Raw genomic sequence first — 20,028 nt, forward strand, 5'->3', positions numbered from 1 at the left:
ATGTAACAGTATGCTAGGAACGAGTACCGTGCCACATTCTCCACATCGACCGTACGGAGATCATATTGAAGGTGGAACTATAGTTTACATTTAACGATTTGCAAACACGAAGTTTGGCAAAGAGTCAGATAAATGGCTGATGCGGCTGCAATCCAGAGTGTAGAATAGACTTCAATCGACAGAATTTGCTATCGTCATGTAAATGAGGAGACTCTCTGAGGTAAGCAACTTCAATAACGATTGAACGCTGATATACATTCATTTCTGAAAAAAGACCGTGTAATTTCAAGCACACACTCATCAGGGGCAGAAAAATCAAAATACTTTGCAAATCAATATAGCATATCACAAATTTTGACCTCACAGACTTGGACAATTTGAGAGTAATCAAGGTAGATGGCGTTGGCTCAATGTGTGCGCCTGATTCGCTGCAAACTGATACCTTGAAAATATGCAACACTTTGGAATGACAGACGATTGAAATGTTACCACGACGTAATAACGTTGCGATAATGCTGATAATGTATCGGTGAAAACACAAAAATCCACCTCTTTGCATGCTTGACCACCTCCCGCTGCCTCACGTCGAAATCGTCGATCATCCGCTCCAATTCCGTTTCTCGCTGCTCCCATTCCAGCTGTTGTTTTTCTTGATTCTGCAAATACGCGACGCGTCATTGTGTGTTGTAGCGAGAGCCTCAGCGTGTTTAATTGTTTATATCCAGGGTTGCAACCAAGTCACAAGGTTCCGAGTCACAAGTCAACCTCACTTTCATAGTTTTGACTCGAGTCAAGTCGAGTCGTTTTCAATTCACCACCGATCAAGTCCGGGTCCAATTCATTCCTCGCAGGTACAATGAAACGTCTGTCTTGGCCGTCCTAGTATCGAGTCATATGACTTGGTTCGAGTCATATGACTTGGTTCGAGTCATGCACACTGATTCGCGTACAAGTCCAGTCAATACACAAATTGACCCTAGTCGAGTTATTTGACGCATTTAGAAAAATGACTCAAGTCAAGACGAGTCACCAAAAAATCGTATAAGTCGAGTCATGACTCGAGTTATTACAACCCGGTTATATACCCACCCTCAACATTTCGACGATGTCCTCCTCTCTGGCGGCGATCGTTTTTTCGTGCTGGGCGTTGACTTTTTCCATGTAGGCGATTTCGTCAGTTTGCCTGACGACCTGTCTTTGCAGCTTGAGGTCTTGAAGGCGCAGAGCATCCATTTTCCTGCACCACTCTTCCAGCTTCTGAGCGCCGCGTCCGTCCTGGGCAAAACATAAACGTGGCGGTTCAGAAAATGGAGCACTTTGAATATCAAAACGGAAATATTTTCCAAGGCGAAAATTAGTTTCGGCAATGAACAGCAGATGTTGTCAACGTAGTCAGCGTTTTACGCAAGCACAAGCAGACGCGATACCGAGAATTTCTACTCAATCCTTTAGGTTTGCACTGTCGGTGAACTTATCATTTGAAATTTTACACCTTGCAGTCTACTTTATAGGCCTATCCCATTGTCTGCTCATTGTGAATCATAAACGGTCAAATGAAACATGGTGTTTATGCCGAACGTACCGCAATATCCTGACTGAACCAAGACTGCGTGGGCATTGGTTCTTATAACAAGAAGCTGTTGATGAGAAATTGTGATGTAGACAACATTGTCAGAATGACGCAACACGGTGTGTCACCAGCAGTGTACGCACAACTTCACTGTTGTCAGCGAACAACTGGTGCTGTTGAAAACGTTCTTTCTCCATTCTTGGTAGGCTACTCAGTAATGACAGACACTTTCTACCCAAGAATGTAGGAAAGTCTCTTTCGCTGTGCTACAACCAATTTTTATTATTTCTACTATAATGCCTGATGAAACTGCTGATATTCTTCATAGGTCAAGATTTCGTTAAAATAAAGTCTTTCATGTAAAAATTTTTCAGTTTTTATGCCCAAAAAGTTTATTCAGGCCAAAAGGGCAGAGAGTTCCCACCAGAAATGAAGATAAGCACTACAATTCTAACATTATGTGCCAAAACAGCTAATTTACATACGTGAGGTCAAAATTTTGTCAAAATAGAGTTTTTGCAAGTAAAAAATGTCAAAATTTTGATTTTTTAGGTCAAAATCTTCCGTTTTTATAGGTAAAAAAAATCCCCCTACTCATCACTTTGGCAGTGGAATGTGCATTTCTACTATTTACTTTGATGGTCTTTTTCAGTTCCTGCAAGCCTTCCTCCTTGACTCTCGCCTCGGCCAGCTCGTCTTCCAATTTCTCCCTCTCTCTCCTCACCCGTTTCAATTCCTCCTGGACGGCGTGCTTGTCCTCTTGCAGCCTGAAAAGCAAACGACAGAGTTCGGGATTTCGATCGAGGCCAAAGAGATTGTCTCGTATGGTCTTAATTGTGCTACACCATTTAGGTTATATCTCTGGTTACAAGATTCATTTTAATAATACGTTCATAATTAAAATGTATTGAAACACAAAAAATTATTACAATAATACCAAACTATTAATAAAGCGATGGTAGGTATCGGTAGGGATGGTGTGAACCTCTGAAAGGTTCAGGTTCGTGTGAACGCGAACCTTTTTGAAAGGTTCTGTGTGAACACGAACGTGAACCTCGTGACGTCACGTGACGTCATATTGCTAATTCCAACCCTTTCTTTCAATGAAGTGATAGAGATAGACTATGCCCTATATTAATGTACACGATAGGTAGCGAACATTCGGCCCACATAATGCCACAATGCTGAAGTACATATCGGCGTTTTAAACGTCGCTAAAAGTATCAACTGCGGTAATCAAAGGGTATAATAATTGCATAAAATCAGTACAGCCCGTCGCTTTTCCAACAATTTCGACGAGGACTTACCAAGGAATATAAACTTAAGCCTTAACGGTCCTAGCCAGACTGGACAATGTGTTCGGAGTCTGAGTATTGCTACATTGATATTGAGCAGAGTGTACAACTGGTTTCTATACTCGCTACCGATACCGCAAACAACAAGTTATGCAGCAGTAGCAAGCACCTCGCACGGATTTGGTTTTAATGATACAGTAAAGATATGAAGTCAAGATTGACCTAGTACGACCGTTCCATTTTTTTACATCAGAAGACGATATCAATGTCATTGATTGGTGGAATAAGCATCATTCGCTGACTACGTATATCGATTACGGGTCAAGCTCACAGCAGAGAGTCACTAAATATTCACGAACGGAAAGCGGGATAGTTCGAGAAAATTTTTGCAATAAAGCGAGTAAAACTTTTAAGGTTGTCGAGGTGCATGGTGCATGCTCGTTTAGTGTTGATTTTCTATGCTGCCAGCACCATGCATGGAGTGGCCCGCAGTTGAAATGCAATAAATTTGAGCCAAAGATCTTATAATGGAGTGAAAATTACAATTTACCAAAAGGTTCACAGTGCAGAACCTACCAAGGTTCTGTTGTGAACGCGAACCTCTAAATTTCCGAGGTTCACACACAGAACGCGAACGTGAACCTTACGTTCACACCATCCCTAGGTATCGGTTTTACGTATCGCCCCAACGAACCGTATCATAGATTGAGAAAACTTCTCCTGCTGCTGCAGAGGTAATGCTCCGCTAAATTGCTGCCTCAAGCTTTGGATGGTTTTCTTGAGCTGTCGATTTCTGTTTGTCGTCTCTGTCCTGACATGGAAGACTACGATTTCTTTTTCGTCTGTTACGAAACAATTGCCGGGTGATTCGTAACTCTTGCAAGGGACGGGTTCCAAACTAGAATACCGATCATTTTCTCTTGCCGGAGGACGTGAGCCTCCAGTTTTTTCACTTGAGAGGTGGTCTTGTCCAGCTCGAGTTTGCGGTCTGCTTCTGACGCTTGCAGGTTGAGAATCTGCTTGTGGAGTTTCCCTGCGAATAAGCGTTAGTCCTGAATTCCAATCAGAGGAGGTCGGCAACGAACCCCTTCTACTGTTTCAAAGTTTTTTGGGAATATTCAAGGTTTTGCGCTAATTACTTGAGCGGTTAATTTTTTTACTACATCCACTACTTTTATTGTATTTTTTTGGAAAAACCACTGATTTTATACGAATTGAATTTTTGGTCCCATAAAGTCAAAAGAAAAATATCACGAATCAATACTACTGCTAGTGCTACATGAATGACGTGTCGGACGTATATTTTAACGTTGGGCGACCGCAAGAAAATCCGTACCGATGAGAGATTTGTTGTCACTCTGTATTTGAAATTCGCGGACTTGGTCCCGCAACGAACGCATCTCTCGTTCCCGTCCCTGCTGTCGCAGCTGCAGGGTCTTCAGTTGATTTTGCGCGATCTCGGCCATGTCCTCCAGCTGAGACTTTCGAATCTGAGCCGCAAAGGCAAGGGTTACAGCACAGAGGCGGTCAGTGTTTATTCACTGCTTCCATTTGTACTCAAAGAGTTTTTAGTCTAAACTACTCACATTATAGTAGTAGTTTCAGGGTATGATTGTATCACTTTTACGAGCGAAATTGTCATACAAATAGTGGCCGTACCAAAATAGTCGCCATACCATGGTAACTGAATTTATTTTCGAAAATTGCCCCTAGTTGCAGGGGCGGGCAACAACCATGACGGACAGGATTTTGAGCGGCCCACAGAGAGTTTCTACCCTGAAAGTGAAATTCTAATCAGAAAGTATTGACCAATTTTACGCGTCACAGAATGAATCAAGTTTATCAACCTGTAAAAGACGGTCACTAAACTTGTTCGGTTCTGGTCTACATGCATTTGCGAGCAAACATTTTCGTCCATGAACAATGACAAGACAAGGCTTCGTTCCTATCTGATGTTTACGTGCAGTCTTTACTAAGGGTTTCTACATCCGACATGGGGCCAGAGTTCAAAGAACTTGTTGACAACTTTGATCGACCAGACGACCACAAAGGTCTCATCGACTTCAACAGCTATTGAAGTACGCTACATTACGTTAATATATTCGACGAATACTGTTGTTGGTCTCTATGCTTTAATCTTTAAGTCTCTGTTAAATACGATTATTCCTCGTATAGGTGCATAAATACGCGATTAATGCATCAATTCTCCAATCCGGCCCGCCAAGTACTTCATTTTCCCATATCAGGCCCGCCGACCGGAGAAGTTGCCAGCCCCTGCCCTAGTGTCATTATTAATTTTGCGTTATTTGCGAAGTTGTATGTTGCAATTTTAAAAGTGGTCACCTCCGATCAACTGTTAAAAAGGATACGCCCCTCCACCAAATCTAATTTATGAAATTACTTGAGAGTAGCCTACTTATCAAACCTTAATTATCTACTTTCCTTTGACATAGTTTTGAAAGGTTTATGAAATCGGTACTTCTACTTGTAATTGAGTATATATTCACGACGCCACTTCTACTTCTACTAGATGCCTATTTTGGCCACCTTTACGAATGCCTGTACCTTCATTTTAGCGAGATCTTCCTCCAGCTTCGCGATCTTTTTCCTGTCGGCTTCGCTAACCGACAGCGGCACTGCCGCGGATAATTCGTCACGCAACTCACGTTCCACTCTCTGATTCGCCAGATTCATTTGCGTCAGCTAAAAACGGAAATTTTACGCCAACACCGAACCGAGAACAAATGCAGCAAAGCGATTTAACCTCGGCAAACTTTTGTTCCAACTCGGCGTTCCTGGTTTCGACGGAATCGACGCTGGTTTTGATTTGTTCGTACATACGCGAGGCGTGGTCGGCCTTTTGCCGCTCGTTCAATTCCTTCATTTCGAGCACGGTAACCTGTAAACGTTTGAATCGTCACAGATAGTCACGGTACTGCAGTAGCAGACTTGGACAACGAGATAATTATATAGGCGCCATACGCATGCGTCTGCACCCGCAGTTACGCGCATTTCCTCAAACCGAAAGTGTTCGGTGACTTGAAATTGACTCGCGATTGAAAAATTTGATGTGACTTAACTCGTGACTTGAATTTTCAAATGACTCGACTTGACGCGAGCCAAAATCTTCCGTAATGATATGTGACCAAAAGGTAGTGACTTGATCCCAACAATGCCTGACAATGTCTTCAACGCGGCCGATCGCGGTCGGATTTTATAGATTTTGAATGTAGCAACACACGTGATTTTGTGACATCACCCCGGACGTGATACTTTTAGGGAGACCGGCAATTCACTAAAGAGTCAATACGAGACGCACACCTTTTTCAAAACGGAAGACATTTCGTAACCTAACGAGTCCGTCGACGCGCTCGCCGAAAATTTCGAAGTCGACGATGACTCGGCACGACTCAGCGCCTCGCCCAGCTTGTGACGTTTCTCCTTCTCGATCGCCAGCTCGTTCCTCAGCACAGACAACTCTTCGTTCAACAGTTTGACCTCGGCCTGACGCAAGAACATAAAATGGAATGCGTGATAAACTTCCAAGGCTAATCGATATCGTATGCAGAGGTGGTCAGGAACGAAGTAATATTCTTTATATTTTGACGTGTCTAGGCAATTGCTATATCTACTTGTAATTAGGTAAGAATTTACGGCATTTCTTCTATTTCAACTTTAGTAGGAATGCTGACTACTGCAACCACCTCAGATCGTACGTTTACATGGAAAATCCATACACGGTTACCTGCAGCGTCTCTAATTTAGTGTTCCTCGCGACGAAATGGTTCTCCTTTTGCAACAGATCCCTGTACTTGGCGGTAAGCTCGTCGTATTCCTTATTCGACTTCACCAGCTCCGTCTCCGGTACCGAGGCGTCGACCGCCTTTTGCAAAACAGCTGCGAAACGGCATCGATAAACCGCTGCTTCGTATGAAAATCGTAGATTGCGAGGAGTAGAATACCTATCTTGTACGAAGCCATGTCTTTGTATCTCTGCAAGTAACCCAGCCTTTCCGAGACGGCCTTCTCCATTTGAAGAATGTTGTTTCGCAATCTGCTGTTTTCGTTTTGCAGCTGTTCTTCGGAAAATTCCGAGGCTGCGGTAAGAGTGATGCTGATTGAAAACCGTGCGACCCAAAGTAATAAGTTTCCAGCCTGGTATAACCTATTCTGGCGTCTTTGACGAGATTCATTTCGTTACTCGAAAGACTATGCTTGAATCATTGCTATTGATATGAGAACTCGAATCATTGTGCCCACGCCATCCCTACCGGTCACACATCGCCAATAAGGCCAGAAAAGGGTGCAATCCACAAGAAAAAAACACCTTTGTGCCGTCTAAGCAGCGTTTTCTCGTTGACTCTCAAAAGCGAAATCTTTCTGGTAGTCTCCGCCAAGCGTTGCTTTAACGCATCGGGATCCTGTTCGAGCGAATCCAACAATCTCTGCAACAGACTCACACGTTAGATAGAGAATACGTCAATAAACGCCCCTTACGTCGAGCTCTTGAAGACGGACCGAGTCCTTCTCGATCGTTTCCATGAGCGTGTCTTTCTCTTTGTCTCGTTTCTCTCTCTCGTCCTCCCATTTCTTTTTCTCTTTGAAATGCTCTGAACGAAAACGTCATAACGGGTCACGGGACAGTTACCAGTGAATAATTCACTGGCAAGCGTTCCTGACTTACCGGCGTAGATCGAATGCGTCTGATGCTTGAGAACGTGATACCGACGTCGCGACTGTTCGAGCCGCTCCGTGATTTCTTCGATTTTGGAGTCGCGCTTTGACAAATCGTCCATCACCTGCGTGCGGTTGTCGATGGAGTCAATCGGTTAACAACATTACAAAAGGGTTGAATCTTTAAACATGTTTATCAAAAATAATATATCGTGTACCCTGTTCAATTTCGAGTTCAAAACTGCACAACACATTTTTTGACATCTCTGTTCGGGTGATATTGAATTTTCCCCACTTTACACAGTTTCTGGCCTTATTTTGCAGACACCGGTACTGATAGACGAATTACCGATAACGTGGTATCTTACTATTCTTCGCTCCAACGAAGTGGCTGTCTTGGCCATCCGAATCTCGAGTATAAGCCCAGTCAACACACAAAATGCCTCATGTCAAGTCGAGTCATCTACCATATTTTACAAAATGACTCGAGTCTCAAAAAAAATTGTCATTACCACCCTGATATTTAGTTACTGTGATACATATTTTACATGGTTTTTATGACAAGAACTAATCTCAAAATCATTTTCTACTTTGTACAAAGTAAGTAGTTTTGCCTGGAAATATGTTCAAACAAAAGTGGAAATAGTCTAACAGCATTTACTTTTGGAAAGTACTTAAAAAATTTCACATTTCTTAGAAATGGCAACTTTCACTTATACATGAACACCAGAGCTGAATACTTTGACATCCTATACCAAATCGACCTGTCCTACCTGTATCAACTGCTCGTTCAACGCGGTGATGACGTCGGTGGCCGTGGGATCGATGTTTCCGGGCAGCGGAACTGTGTAGATCGAAGCGTTCCCTCTCTTGCCGTCGCCAGGTTTCGTAAAAGCCAACAATTCCGTTTTCAGAGTGTCATTCTGCGAGCGAAACAGTCGGAGAGCGATTAATCCGACATACGATCGAAAAGTAACAGATGTTCTCTACAAACCTGAGACGTTAAAGCCGCCTTAGCACCTGTGGCCGCAGCCAACTCGGTACGAGCGCTTCTCAGTTCACTTCTGAGTTCATCATTCCTGCCCGTAAGCTGGTCGACTTGCGCCTTCAAATGCAGTCCCGAATCATACTGACCGCGCATGTTCTGAACTTCGATCGCCTTGAACGACAGACCACAAGCCGAATAAGTACATTAACAGCAACAAAATAGCTCCCGTGTTATTTACGTGCAGCAGACGGTCTAACGACGCGATTTCGATGGTTCCGGACGTCCCGTTTTCTTTGGAGTTCTTGATCGCTTCCAATATTTCCTTCATGGCGTTCTTCAGGTCTGCGTTTTCTTTCGCAAAGTTATTCCGCTCCTGAAATGCCAAATTTGTAAATAAATAATTGTTGGCAATATTTGCATTTAGAATAATTCTACTTCTTCAGAGTACTCAAGTAGGTTTTGCCTACTTATTGAAGAGGTTACTGGCCCGGTCAGATCAAAGACCTGATTAGTAACACTGGTATCCATGGCCTCCCCGGCTCTCCCTTTGACGCTCAGCATTACCCGGATAGCATGGAGGGGTGGTGCAAGACTTAGAAAGCCTTACAAGGCTATGTCTGCACCTTTTTTGTCAAGCGGCATATGTAGATCAAGCACTCATGATATGCATACACAATACACAATATTGTGTGTGTGTATATATCATGAGCCGGTGTATATGCCGCAAAAACATCAAGGACAAAAATATACAACGTCCTATTATATATTTAGACTACCTTGCTTCTAATCAACACTTTCACTCTTTGGATTTCGGTATGTAGAAAGTAATATAAGGGGGGTGTTTGTATCGCTTTAACGAGTGAAATGTAGACACCTCTGATGAACTGTATGCAACCCCTGACCAAATCTCCTTTTTGATGGTGCTTACTTGAGTACTTTTACTACTTTCATATTCTACTCCTACCAGAAGTAGTTTTGAAATGTCTTCAAAATCGTTACTTCTACTATTTAAATATTTTCAATAAGAAACATATACTAAAATACTATTTTAGACGATAGCAAATTATATACTATAGAACTATACCAAAATTTATATACAGTAGTAATTTAGTTGAAATTTAAGGCGTTACGTCTACTTCTACTGAATACCAACTGGAATTACACTGCCATGTAATTTTTCCTACAAGAGACAAGCCAATGCATTGGAGGCCAACACAAGAATCGCAAACAGCTTTTATATCACATACCTGATTTAGTCGCGCATTCTCCATTCGAGACATCTCCAAGTTGGTTTCCACTTTGTCCGCTTGCTTATTCAATTCGTCCACCTTCCAATTCATTTGCTGCAACGAGCCGCCAGGCACACGATTTTTCGGCGCCCTGTAGAAGTGACATCTGTAGTCAATTTCTGTGGTTGGCACTGCGAGATGGTACTCAGGTAATTGAGGGTGCCAGAGCATTAAGTGCTACTTAATAGACCTGACCTGTGAAAAGCTTCACCCGCCTATCGTTACTCATTAAATTCAATTCAGATGACAACAGAACCTACATAGGTTTCCCAATTCTTCTCTTTCGTTTCAATTCCTCGATGTATTCTTCGATGAGTTCGACGTCGTCTTGGTGAAGACCTTCCGACAACGCTCTTTGCGAATATGTCTGTGCTTGAGATCGAATCTACAAGGGGGAAAAACAGAACACGGCGCCGTTACGTTTACGAATATTCAATTTACTTTGAATCAATAAAAAACATTCCATAAACAGTTAATACAGACAAAAGTCGAAAAGCATATTCGGATGTTACAGCTTAGTTTTGATAAGCTGTCAAGTACTTATTGCGTGGCAGCAGAGCTTCAATTGTTCGGAACAGATGATTGGTTCTCAACCACCCGTTGACTTCAACCTTTCTGCCGGCCTGCCAATCGTATACTTCAATTCTATATCTCACTTTAAAAATGCGAGAAAATGAACGCCCGTCCATTAATGAGAGACTTGAAAGATAAATTTTGAAACTGGTGATAGAAATTTAAACCATAGTTTGCAGAATTGTGAAATAGTATACAGTTCATGGTGTGATTTCGATTTCGCAATAGGACCAGCGTAACATGTCTAATATTGGAAAAACAGCAGCAACTTTCTGAATCGTTTATGGTTTCCAGGGCCGTCATTCATCCAAGTCTCCCGATAGAAAAGGGAACGTTGTCTTGCACACAAGCTAACTACCATATTGTCTACTAGTCGTTTGTTGCTATTATTATTATTTCATCACACATTTCCTATATTTCCAATTTGATTGGCCACGCCACTAACAAGATATAAGTGAATAAATCAACAATTTGAAGTTATTTTTTTGTGTATATGCAAAGTCTTCTATAAAAAAAACCCAACCCACCAGCTGCTTCATTTCGATTCTCTCGTCCTCAAGCCTCTCGATCTCCTTCAACAGAATCTGGTTTTCAGCCCTGTACTGCTGCTGTCGCAAGGCACGCGATTTCCGCATTTTCGCAATGTCGGTCATGTCGCGCGGGTCCAGCCCGAGCCGGTCCCGATATTCGTCGTTCTCGTCTAAAACCTGATTCCGATAGAACTGGCTGAAAACGTATCGAGAGAGCGCAGGCAACCGCACTTACATCGTTCAACTTTTCCTCCACTTGATTCACTTGCCGAGTGAGGTCTTCGATGTCCTGATCGCGGTACTTGATTTGCGCCTTGCCCTCTGAATAAGTTGCGTGAAGCATTACAAAGTGCAGAACATAAGGGCTGATTTCGCGATTAGATAAAATGAATTTGAAGATTTTGGAAAAATTTGGATCAGATGTGGACCTTTATTGTATATTCACAGTAAAGCTCTGCGGTTACGCGCTCTTGCTAATTTAAGATAAGCAAACAAGTGCTTAGAATTGAGCTCTCTTGTATAGTTGCATTAATGATTGGTGCTTCACATGGCAGATAAAATTTGGCTGGATTTTAAATCGAAAACATGATCATCAAAAGTTCACATTCAATCCCAATTTTGCCTGAATATTTATTTTTAACCCAACTTGAACAGCTTCTTGGAGGTACAGAACTCCAATATACAATTGCATAGTATATTCATATTGAAATAAACCCGAATATTTTCGGCTGACATTCGTCAGGGGTAATCGTCAATACAATGTTCTTACCAATTCTCTACTAGTTGCTGACGATTACCCCTGACGAGTGTCAGCCGAAAATATTCGGGTTTATTTCAATATGAATATACTATTCAACTGTATAACCCAACTTTGGAATTGGTGATGGAATTGTTTTGATTTTCGTGACTTTTAAACAAATTTTTGCCATAGTGGGATCTGCACTTGAGTACAATTCGAGATAAATTTTGAATACAGATTTGTGATTGAGAAAAAACTTATTCGTAGATTTTGGCAAAATTGGGATCGAATGTGGACTTTTGATAAATAAATATTTTTAAGATGGATTCGATTTGGAGATGAATTCGTAAAAAATTATTTTGATTTTCATGCGACTTCCGAACAAATTTTAGTCATTGTAGAATTTGGACTTGAATGTAAATCGAAATGTGTATCTAAAAAAAAAGAATAGATCTGAAGATTTTGACCTAATTGGATCGTATGCGGCGGTAATTTTTAACTTGAATTTGGACAGATAATTGCAAAACAATAATATCTATTCTACCCACTACAGGATTCACAGGAGATTCAGGATTAACTTTAGGTTTGGGTTTGAAAAGAAATTGAAGGTTCTGGTTGAATTGTATCGTACTTGATCAATTTCAACCCAGATTTAGCTATGTAGTTCGCAACAAATTTACTCAGATTTTCACGCAACTTCCAGACAAATTCTAGCAATATCATGATTCGGGCTTCGATTAGGCAGAACATTTTGGATACAAACAGGATTCAGATACAAAATATCCGCAGGCCAGCATGGCTAGATCACCTTTGATTTCCTGCACGGCTTCCGCGAGCCCATACTCTCCCGACAAGATATCGTCGATTCTCTTCAACGCCTTGTTCAACTCCCCGTCTTTTTGTCTGGCTTCCACTTCGGCGGCAAGCCTGTGAGAAGACGCTTCTTCCACCGTGTCTTTCAAACGTTTTATATCATCCTGCCGATAGAAAATATGGATAAAACCGAGGACATGGCAGACATTTTGTAGCATTCGGCGTACTTGCTGCGATTTGATTTGATTTTTGTACGCCAGCATCTCCTTGTTGGTGCCGAACTCTTTGCGTAAATCTTGCACGATTGCCGTCTGTTCGTTGAGGTCCGCGATAACTTGCTCCAGACTCGTTTGCAGCTGCTTGATCTGGTCCTCTTTTTCCCGCAGGACCTGCGCGAAAGATATCACAGTTTACCGAGGTAGCATCATACTTCTAGTTAACGTGGACAACACAAGGATCAGATATGCTTCCTCGTGTTCACGACCTTACACGTAGGCTATCATCAGGTGATTACTGCATCAATGCAATCGATTGCCGTTATGATTACTTTTGTCAAATCCTGAAACTGTTGTATTCGTCGTAATCAATTGAGATTACAAACCACGATTATTACCCCACGTCCTGCTTGCACACGCAAATGAATGGTATATTTTGGTTGAAACAACAGCTTGCCACGCTACGAATTGTGAATGTGCTTCAAAATACTTCAGAAGACAGGCTTTTGATTTTGAAGTCAGGGTTGCCAGACATCTTTTGAGAAAAAGGGCCAAACAACGCTGGAAAAGGGGCCAAAATGGTTCAATAACGTTGCGACATTACCCACAGACCTTTATTCAATCACCTGGAATTCCAGTCTTATATTGTTGATACTGTTGTAGGACACCAAATCGACTACTTACAACTACACTTGATCCAACTGCAATAACTGCTATTATTTCAAACCTTTTCCAACTGAATATAAAATTGTAAAATGAAACTTTTTGTAAAATAATATAAGAGCGATTAGATTTTATGACATTCAATTAAAAATTGAGAGAATTGTTTCTTTACATTTGAAACTTATCCAACTTATAAACTTAAGTTTTAGGTTTTTCACCAAAAAACTCTCCGGTTATGTTGAAGTTTCTTTCTTTGAAATTTCTATCAATCAATCAGTACTATAAGGGTACTCTTCTTCAGACTTTTTTGCTACTTAGCTTCCAGCCATGTTCGATGCTTTTTCGTCCACCTGTTCACAAATCTATATTTACAATTCCAACACAGTCTACATTCTACAATAACAAGTCCAAATCTTCATCTTCTACAGTGTTTCCACTGAATCTTTGACAGCTAAATTTGCGAAATACATTAATTTGAATAGCTAGTTTGATGGTATGGCTCAACTGTTTCAAAAAGGTCCAAATATGGAAAATAAGGGCCAAGGGGCCACATTGATTTTTTGGGGGCCAACTGCCTCTAAAAAGGGTCGAATTTGTGGAATTTGGTCCCAAAAAGGCTAATATGGCAACGCTGTTTGAAATGGGAGAGGTCTCGATCACTACCCCAGTATGTACAGTACACCAATGCCGCTCCTTACCCTCGTCAGCCTGTCCACTTTGATTCGGTCTTCATCCAGGGCCGCGGCTTTGATCCTGTCCTGTAGCGTCGCGATGGTCCTGGCGTTTTCCACGAGCGCGCGGTCCTTCTCTGAAATCCGGCGTTTCCACTCTTCCACCTTGTCGTTGACGGCTTGCACGATTTCGTCCACCTCCTCGTTTTTCCTTTTCAGCTGGTCCCGCAAGTCCGCCACCTAAGTACAAGGAACCGTCAGAGATACCGTAGTCAAAGTAGTAAGCAAGCGAAGTAAAAGCTCGTAGTGACGACGGAAATTCCTGGTCGATTACAAGGGAAGCAGTAACGTGCAAAAAACTACTTTGAGACGCTCAAAGCGCAAGCACATGTAGCAATTTTCAAGGCATATCTAAACTACTCCGAGTCTAAGAAGCAGAGAATGAAAAGTTTGAAAATTGTACGACGAAGCAGCTTAATAAAGTTGAATTGGTCGGGGAGTAGCGTATCTTCTGCAGTTAATCGAATATTACAGCATATAAAACTGCAAGACGCAAAAAGATTACAGTAAAAATTGGTGCAACCTTTAAAAATTCAGTTGCCACGATATGGGGCTATTTCACGCGATTCTTACGACAATTTCACTCGTGAGACAAGTGAGACAAGCTTATAATTTTCAAAATTCAAACTGAAAAAGTAGAGGTGAAAATAGTCCAAAAACACAGACAGTAGGCTATAGAGTGCATGTGGCAGAACCTGTTTGAGTGCCCAAAAAAGTCGGAGCATTTTGCTACCAGAAATGTCGCCGACAAAAAGCATCACGAAAACCGCCGAGCATGTACCTGCAACTTTGCCGTTTCGTTCTCCTTGTGAATATTCTCCGAGTATTTGTCGGTGCCGTCGACGATCTTCCTCATCTTCTCGTACTCGTCCGCCATTCTCGTCATGTCCTCCCTGGCTTGCTCCATTTCGTCTCTCACCCCATGGTTCTTTTCTTCCAGCTCCTTATTGAGCTTTTCCAGTTGCTAAAATTGGAGAGGAGATAAAAACGTAACTAATTCCGGCTATGCTCCTTTCCTGACGCCGAATCTTACCGTGATTTGCTCGATCAAGTCGGAAATCTGCGTGTTTTTCTCGGTGAGCTTGTGACTCAGCTCGGAATCGTGCGTGCCCTTGGCTTCCAGCTTCTCGCGACGTTGGCTTTCGAAGATTTGCTGAAATTCCCGGAGCTCCACCCTGAGGTCTTGCACCTGCGAAAACGACGTAAATTGCGATGCAACGACGCTTTCGAATAGATAAAAAGGGGAACGGTGTTTCAATCTAGCTGTGTTCATTCAACGGTCGATTGAAACTCTTCCGGGGTAATCATATGAAATCTTACAAGTGGGCCGTGCTAAAAGTTGGCAGCTACGGAAGAAAAATAAACAAGGTTGGTCTGGTGTAAATGACTATCGCAAAAAACACCATGAATACCACAAACAAACTAGGATTTTTCACACGAAATTCATTACTAGGGTAGAGATGCGTCTTATACGTAGGAACCAAAACTCATGAGTAGAACCCGTCCGATTATTACCGGTTCGCTAACAATATCGAGTCGACATCACATTGAAAAAATAGAGGTATCAGCAAAAGTAAAAAACAAGGATCTGAAATTTTCACGACGTCACAACATGGCAGTAAGGAGTCAGGACCATGTTCTGCTACTGCTAGAAATAGTGATATATTTGATATAGCTTAAAGGCACAGTCCAGATAAGTAGGCCTACAGTCCTTCTAGTTGATTTCATGTCCAAGAATCCAAACGGCATTAAATCTGTTGAAAATCTGTTCTATATTCCAAAGTCAGTAGTCGCTTTCATCGCAACATTCATTGCAAGAATACACTTATTAAAACTCAGAAACTTTTCGGGTGCTTTTTATCCGTAGTCATTGGCACACTAAAGGTATTCAAGCAGATTAAAAAATGATACAAATTTGGCAAAGTATCACGTAACAAACGTAATTACGAACCAACAATTTAGCTATCGCTACAATCCAACTTACTTCCGACTTCAAATTTTTGTTATCCCGTCTAAACTCGCTGCACTCCCGTTCGATTCTGGCTTTATCGTCGCTGGCTTCACTCAATTCCGCTTTCAGTTCGTCCTCCTTCGCCTTGTAATCTTCCAGCAATTCCGTGAGATCGCGGTTCTTGTCCCGCCAGAAATCCACATCGCCCTGCCCGGCGGCGCTGGTATAGTTCTGCAAAGAGCAAATTGCAATTTAAAAACTTTTGGTTGTTCTCGGAAAAAAAGACCAACTTTTCGTGTCGATTCAATTTTGTTTTGATCCGCTATCCTTCACTGCAATTAATAGGATATTGTGTTACAAAATTAAGACCGCAGTCTTTGAATAAGTCCTCTATGAGAGAAGTTAGAATACCGTTCCAATTTTGTGCTAACCTGTACTATGTCATGAATCTGTCAGCTGAAGAATTACCGTTTTTCTGTGTGTGTGTGATATGTGAGGGTATTTATACAATCATTTATACAAACATACATTCACTTCAATAGATCATGCATGAGCTTGATTTGAGATCATGGTTTGAGCCAAATACATAAACAAATTGCAGCTTCAATCAAATATTCTATACCAGTGCTGCCAACATCAATATCAGGTAGAATATAGAAAGGCAATATAACAATAATACTTTACTACTACAGAGCAACCAATGATTTAGTTCTCTTGATCTGAATTCTAAGTCCGTGAAACAGGGTTACAACTTGTAACCAAGTTACAAGGTTCCGAGTCACAAGTCAACTTGAAAAAGTCATTTTCAATTTGCTACCGAGTCAAGTCCGAGTCAGGTGGCAACAGGTCGAGTCCGAGTTATAGTGTAAAAGACTCGAGTCCAAGTCATAGTGTTTACTGTTCAGTATCGAGGTCAAGTCAGATTCGACACACTTCTGTGAAACTCTCGGGTAATATCGAAGGCCTCCGATTCATAATATACTCATTTTTCTCACTCAAAACATATTTATCTAAACAGATAAAAGACAGTTTTTGAGCTTATTTTCTAATTATCGGTGCTGATATGCGAGACTTGAAAAAGTGTTATAGAATGTGTCGAGTCCTATACGAATAATTACGACTCGATTCATTATAACCATGCCGTGAAACCATTGGCGAAATCTAGACTTTAATGACATAGCATATAGGCCTACCACACCATAGCAGGCCTGATTATTATTGAGAAGTAGCCTACATAAATTTCCCTCTATGCCCTACCAGCCTACAATAACAGTGTTCAACATAATTCACTCTATAGCAGTGGTTCTCAACCTGGGGGGCGTGAAAGCATCTGAAGGGGGGCGCGAAGAAGCGGTCAACTGAAAAAAAATTTCGCGCTCTGTGCGATTCACCTCCAATTCACCCATGTATCTCTATGTATAGACCGAATTTCATATTTTTGAATTCTCTAATCAACAGTCATAACTTTCCATGTCATCAAACGATATGTTGGGGCTGTTATCATCCCGGTTGGATTTTTTGATATGACGATAAGGAGGGCGCGAGATTTTTCACTATCAAAAAGGGGGCGTGTCTAACAAAAGGTTGAGAACCCCTGCTCTATAGCTAATAATGGAGGTCGCGTCATCTTATGTTCAAACCCGGCCAGTTACCTGCTCAGCTCTCAGTTGTTGCTGCAATTCCGCTATCTTCCTTTCTTGCTCTGCTTCTGTTTTTGCTTGTTCGTCCAAAAGTTCTTCGGTCTCTTGTTCTCGAAACTAAACCAACACGAGGTTAGCGGGAGTCATAGCGCAAAATATCGAAATATTATGACCCTCACTCACGTCGTAGGCCTTTAGCGCTGACTTGAAGAGTACATACAATTTTGCCGGGTCATCCTTGAAGTCCGGTTCCTGAATCGATCGCAAATCTTCGATCACTTTATCCACCACCTCATCATTAACGGAAGAACCATCCACTAGGCCGTCCAGAATATTCCAATCAATGTTGGGTGGCATGACGACGGACACCCAAACTCTATACGCTATATTTACAATGAGAATGTAGTGAATGATTACAATTTATTATTGAACAAATTTCATAAAAACAATTTTCTCGCATCACCGATTAATGCAGTCTTTGACATTACAATTACACAAAGAAAAGAACATTTCTGAACAATGTTACCTCTAAGCTGCGCAGTGCTGACACGGTCTCTGCGCACAGAAAATCTAAGCTGCACACAAAAAATCCGAAGTGATGACCTTCTTTTTAGTCGTTACGCACTGTTTTCCAAGGGACTGCGCAGTGGGTTGGTGAGTGTGCGCAGGCTCGTGTAAAATTAGAGGGAAAATAGTTTCTGACACTCCCTGAGCTCTATCAGTATTCGTAGACGACTTGAATTATGCCAGACCAGACAAAACAAAAATAATCCTCGAATGAACCAACGTTCACTTATATTTTCAACACACAACACCGCAAGACTGTCCTGTGCACAGTTTTGCTTCTTTTCACTATGTTTAATATCAAGGACATATCCACAAACGTACCGTAATAAATCTGGTGAATTTGCTTGTCTACTACCAAGTGCGATTTATATATCAGAAAAAAATGTGAAATCAAATTTGAAATAATCACAAGTTACCGTATTATACTAAAAGAAAGAGAGTATAATAGCATGTGCAAATGTTTTTTGATCAGACACCCACTTTGGCTTAGAACATGTAAATAAGAGGCATAGACACAGAATAAGAAGTAACAAGAGATAACATAAACGGACAAGCGATGACAATGAAGTAGCATGTGAGAGACTGAGAGTGAGAGCATAGCCAGTAAGCAAAGTCGATAAGTCGTGGTCCGGCTGAAAAGTATACAGTAGCTTTGAATTTCTAGTGATAATCTGATGCATTCAAGCAGCCATTAATACTATATGTCACTCATTATAAAATCTGCAACCACACATCCCAAATTTCAAACAGTAAAACCGCGACCGACCCAAACAAACAAGCTTCGCTTGGCTAACTGGCCTTGGAAACGAAAGTTTGCTCCGCAGCGCTATCTGCTGTGTGTGAGTTGGAGATGATGTGGTTGGCTGGTTGCAGAATTTGAGCAACTCTCCAGTGGATCTGGGTTCATCGTGGCCACTGGCCAGACGCCAGATCATTCTTCGTCGCCGAAATATTTCTGATATCAATTTCAGATGCATACTTCGACATTTTAAACGCATAGACAACTAATCTTCAACGTACGAGATGCCGTCGTTTTATTTGATTGAGATAAAGTGGCGCGCTTATCGTCCTGGTGCGCCACGGCAAAAATTGCGTATTACAAGTCACAAGTCATTTACCTAGAAATGGCTAAAATTATCGCATTGCTGGACAAGACCAACTTGGTTTGGCTGCACGAGAAGGTTATATGGGGTGAGTTCTAAGTTCCAGTTCGAACATAAATTGTCGTCGTTTTATCATAGTATAGATAACTAACCTACGTGGGTTAATTATCTATAATCATAGTCCGTCTATGCTTTTACTTCACAAAACAGTTCTCTTTCCACTAATTGCGTATTTTCATTTAAATTCAATCAGTATGCTGCGTTGATACGTTGTATTCAAAGCGCATATGTTCGATATAATAATGCTACAGTTATCTAAACAGACTGTAGCTCTAACTAAACGACCTTTCGATATAGCATAGGTCCCGCAATTTTTTTACGATAACATTGTGAAATTGCCCGATGTCTGTCATTCGATAGTGAAATCGATTCTAATACACCCACTGTCCCACAAGCTCTTCGCCTTGCTAGTTTGCCACAGAATTGAGGCTTTATATATCATATATAATTAGAAATACGATCCACTCAATTTGATTCCAAACTGCTATCGTGATATTCATCGAAGTTGGGTCACCATGCTAAAAATCCAAAACAGAGCGGGAAGCGCATTATTTTTCCAGTGCTCTAGCTAACTAGAATATTGGTGTCAATCGCTGGTGCCAGTCCGCGCCAACTTTCCTGTCAGGT

General features: G+C 41.5%; 1 protein-coding gene across 1 annotated transcript in view; it reads right to left on the reverse strand.

Annotated features, from left to right (window-relative positions):
- LOC145447318 (centrosomal protein of 290 kDa-like) overlaps window positions 1-18,085 on the reverse strand; it is a 32,159-nt gene extending 14,074 nt beyond the window's left edge. Inside the window, exons 1-29 of the mRNA XM_080325744.1 lie at window positions 17,855-18,085; window positions 17,684-17,788; window positions 16,065-16,262; window positions 15,114-15,269; window positions 14,862-15,044; window positions 14,048-14,260; window positions 12,699-12,860; window positions 12,467-12,635; window positions 11,155-11,240; window positions 10,917-11,096; window positions 10,077-10,201; window positions 9,775-9,907; window positions 8,766-8,900; window positions 8,534-8,698; window positions 8,313-8,462; window positions 7,550-7,664; window positions 7,363-7,475; window positions 7,193-7,310; window positions 6,828-6,962; window positions 6,611-6,762; window positions 6,187-6,369; window positions 5,630-5,764; window positions 5,431-5,568; window positions 4,202-4,355; window positions 3,773-3,898; window positions 3,560-3,707; window positions 2,205-2,337; window positions 1,090-1,275; window positions 550-656 (exon numbers count right to left, since the gene is read on the reverse strand). Of these exons, the coding sequence (XP_080181870.1) occupies window positions 550-656; window positions 1,090-1,275; window positions 2,205-2,337; window positions 3,560-3,707; window positions 3,773-3,898; window positions 4,202-4,355; window positions 5,431-5,568; window positions 5,630-5,764; window positions 6,187-6,369; window positions 6,611-6,762; window positions 6,828-6,962; window positions 7,193-7,310; window positions 7,363-7,475; window positions 7,550-7,664; window positions 8,313-8,462; window positions 8,534-8,698; window positions 8,766-8,900; window positions 9,775-9,907; window positions 10,077-10,201; window positions 10,917-11,096; window positions 11,155-11,240; window positions 12,467-12,635; window positions 12,699-12,860; window positions 14,048-14,260; window positions 14,862-15,044; window positions 15,114-15,269; window positions 16,065-16,262; window positions 17,684-17,788; window positions 17,855-18,028 (4,277 nt within the window). The 5' untranslated portion in view covers window positions 18,029-18,085. The remainder of the gene's footprint in view (window positions 1-549; window positions 657-1,089; window positions 1,276-2,204; window positions 2,338-3,559; window positions 3,708-3,772; window positions 3,899-4,201; window positions 4,356-5,430; window positions 5,569-5,629; window positions 5,765-6,186; window positions 6,370-6,610; window positions 6,763-6,827; window positions 6,963-7,192; window positions 7,311-7,362; window positions 7,476-7,549; window positions 7,665-8,312; window positions 8,463-8,533; window positions 8,699-8,765; window positions 8,901-9,774; window positions 9,908-10,076; window positions 10,202-10,916; window positions 11,097-11,154; window positions 11,241-12,466; window positions 12,636-12,698; window positions 12,861-14,047; window positions 14,261-14,861; window positions 15,045-15,113; window positions 15,270-16,064; window positions 16,263-17,683; window positions 17,789-17,854) is intronic.
- Window positions 18,086-20,028: the final 1,943 nt, after the last annotated feature.

This window comes from Botryllus schlosseri, chromosome 9, assembly GCF_051294905.1.
Source record: "Botryllus schlosseri isolate E-star chromosome 9, Bs_hap1, whole genome shotgun sequence".
NCBI classification, from domain to species: domain Eukaryota; kingdom Metazoa; phylum Chordata; class Ascidiacea; order Stolidobranchia; family Styelidae; genus Botryllus; species Botryllus schlosseri.